The sequence below is a fragment of the Chlamydotis macqueenii genome, chromosome Z, assembly GCF_036417535.1.
Source record: "Chlamydotis macqueenii isolate bChlMac1 chromosome Z, bChlMac1.mat, whole genome shotgun sequence".
NCBI lineage: Eukaryota > Metazoa > Chordata > Aves > Otidiformes > Otididae > Chlamydotis > Chlamydotis macqueenii.
This window is the reverse complement of record NC_141593.1, coordinates 84704976-84707954: the sequence shown is the minus strand read 5'-3', so window position 1 is coordinate 84707954 and position 2979 is coordinate 84704976. Positions and strand designations below refer to the sequence as shown.

The 2979-nt window shown below is 50.7% G+C and overlaps 1 protein-coding gene across 1 annotated transcript; it reads left to right on the top strand.

Annotated features, from left to right (window-relative positions):
* The first annotated feature begins 262 nt into the window (after nt 1–262).
* On the top strand, nt 263–838 carry LOC147596516 (olfactory receptor 5A1-like). Its single transcript, XM_086771463.1, has 3 exons — nt 263–331; nt 572–603; nt 670–838. The coding sequence occupies exons 1-3, from the start codon at nt 263–265 to the stop codon at nt 836–838; spliced, it is 270 nt and encodes an 89-aa protein (XP_086627589.1).
* Nucleotides 839–2979: the final 2141 nt, after the last annotated feature.

Below are 2979 nucleotides of genomic sequence, written 5' to 3'. Positions count from 1 at the left end.
CTTCCTGGGCATGTACCTGGCTGCCCTCCTGGGCAACGGCCTCACCATCACTGCCATAGCCTGCGACCACCGCCTCCACACCCCCATGTACTTCTTCCTCCTCAACCTCTCGCTGCTTGACCTGGGCTGCATCTCCACCACTGTTCCCAAAGCCATGGCCAATTCCCTCTGGGACACCAGGGCCATCTACTATGCAGGATGTGCTGCATGGGTCTTTTTTTTCCTGTTTTTTATAGCTGCTGAGTTTTATCTTCTCACTGTCATGGCCTATGACCGCTATGCTGCCATCTGCAGACCCCTGCACTATGGGACCCTCCTGGGCAGCAGAGCTTGTGTCCACATGGCAGCAGCTGCCTGGGGCAGTGAGATTCTCACTGCTCTGCTGCACACTGCCAATACATTTTCACTGCCACTCTGCCAGGGAAATGCTGTGGACCAGTTCTTCTGTGAAATGCCCCCGATCCTCAAGCTCTCCTGCTCAGACTCCTACCTCAGAAAAGCTGGGCTTATTGTGATTAGTCTCTGTTTCTCATTTGGCTGTTTTGTTTTCATTGTTGTGTCCTACGTGCAGATCTTCAGGGCTGTGCTGAGGAACCCCTCTGAGTAGGGACGGCACAAAGCCTTTTCCACGTGCCTCCCTCACCTTGCTGTGGTCTCCTTGTTTATCAGTACTGGCATGGTTGCCTACCTGAAGCCCCCCTCAATGTCTTCCCCATCTCTGGACCTGACGGTGACTGTTCTGTACTCACTGGTGCCTCCAGCATTGAACCCTCTCAACTACAGCATGAGGAACCAGGAGCTCAAGGATGCCCTATGGAAACTCTCGCAATGGACGTAGTTTCACTGACAACAACCTACCTCCCCTTCTCTGCATGTTTCTTAGAGGTTATCTTATCTTTTTCCTCTGTGATAATTCTACTTCTGTATGATTTTCTATGTTCTATTACCTCTTTTGAGGCTTGATCCTCTTATGTCTGAGTCTTGTACCAAAGTGTGTCCGATGTGACCTGTCCAATAGCAGCTCCTCAGTAAAATTATATGTACCGTCTGCAGTGACTGACTGCTGGGTACTTCTGCCAAAGTTGCTGCCAAAAAAAATTTCTAAGGAATTGTTCTTTTAAAGAACCTTTGGCCTTTGTGTTCTCCTCATGTTTTGAGTTATGCTCACAGAAAATTGAGTTCAACTGGACCAAAAATTCTGGTTTTAAAAGCTCTTCTCTTGGAGTCCAATGACAGTGGAGATGGTGTATGGGCTCCCCATTACCTCCTCAGGCTGCATCATGTATGACTGGACTGATGGCATGTTCAGTCTCTCTGTAAATTAGTTTAGAGAGGTCAGGACAGGATGGGGACTCACCATGTGCCTTGGGCTGGGAGTGAATGGAGACTCAGAAGGTGAAACAACCTCAAAGGTGAAATTTCTCACAAGTGAAGCAATGAATCAAGGTTCCCACAAAGAGGACTCTCCAGTGACATCGGGTCAGTGCCAAACAGGCACAGGGAGGTGAGACTGGAGAGATGTGGGAGCCGCCTAAGGAGCCGCAGGGCCAGGACAGCTCATCAGCAGAGGACCAGCCCAAGGCATTTTAATAACCTCTCTGCTGGGTTTTGGGAGGAGTCCATGAACTTCAGACACTGAGAGGAAGTTGAGGAAACGTTTCCAGAAGTCAAAGTCAGATGCAAACTCCAAAGTTTCTTGGAGCCTTAATGGGTCCCACTGAGGGACATTACTGACAAAGCCTCCCTGGGGCTGGTGAGAGCAGAAACCTGGAGGCAGAGGTGACAGGCAAAGGCAATGTAGAGGTGGCTCTGATGCTGAGTGAACCTGGGTGTGTCACATTAAGCCAAAGTGTCCAGCCCTAAATCCCAGCCCCTAGGAAGGGAGATGCTGTCCCTCACAAGTGGCTCAGGGCTCTTCCTGGGGCACTGTGATCTGGGAAGGTGTGGTGCCAAGGGCAGGACTATGGTACGACACCTCCCAGGCTGCTGGATATGGACAAGGAGGCAAGGACGCCCTAATGATCTGCGGCTAGGGTGTCTCATAGCCATCAGTGGCAGACAAAACAGCCATTGACAACGGGAAAAAGACCTCATCATTTTGGGGGACTTTAAGCCTTTCCACGTCCCCCTGCCATCTCCACCACGGGCTGCCCTACAGCATTGCTTCACCTCTGCCTCCTTCCCCACAGGCTGTCCACATCCACCCTGCTACTGCACCTCGCTCTCACCTGAGCATCTTCCTTCCTTTACTGATATCTCTCTGTCCTCCCTGGCCCTCCCGTGAAACACAGAGCCTTGGGCTGATCCAGAGTGACCTGCTGCACAACAACACTGCTCTTGAGTGACATTTCTTTCTCCTTATGACCACCCTGGACCTTCCAAGATTAACATTAGGGCATTATTTCTTTCTTATACTGTATTGCACTACAAAGAACAGCACCACCATCTCTGAAACCACCCTTCAAGAACTCTCAGGCTACTCCTGTATTCTCTGGAACATCCAGAACTTTGGGCCAAAGAAGCCCTTGTCTTTCAGCTGTCTCACAAAGGTCACATGCACCAGGTCCCAAGTACCACCTCAGCAGACCTTCTCTGGACACTCTCCAATTCCTTCCCACTTTAAAATGGAGATCCCCACACTGGGACACACCTGTGTGTGTGGGGCTACACAACTTCTGAGATGAGAAGGATGTTAACTCAGGTTGTCTGGGTGGCCCATGCTCCTCCTTAATACAGCGTCATATGCAGCTGGCCTTGTTCATGGTGAGCGTGCACCACTGGCTCCTGTGGTGCCACTCATAGTGCCCAGACCCTTCTCCTCAGGGTCCGTGTCAGGTCTCAGTGTGCCCTTATGAATTTGGTTAATCTCTCCACTCTGTGGGACTGGACACTACTCCTTGTAAAACTTCCAGAGGTTTCTGTTGGCCCAATCCCAGATTTTCTCAAGGTTCCTCTGCACTGAGCCAGCTGTTCATGTTT

Coding starts and splice junctions, on each gene's coding strand:
- LOC147596516 (XM_086771463.1), top strand. CDS start 263: ATGGCCTATGACCGCTATGCTGCCATCTGCAGACCCCTGCACTATGGG. Junction 332..571: donor CCCTCCTGGGCAGCAGAGCT/TGTGTCCACATG, acceptor TCCTACGTGCAG/ATCTTCAGGGCTGTGCTGAG. Junction 604..669: donor GTGCTGAGGAACCCCTCTGA/GTAGGGACGGCA, acceptor CTTGTTTATCAG/TACTGGCATGGTTGCCTACC.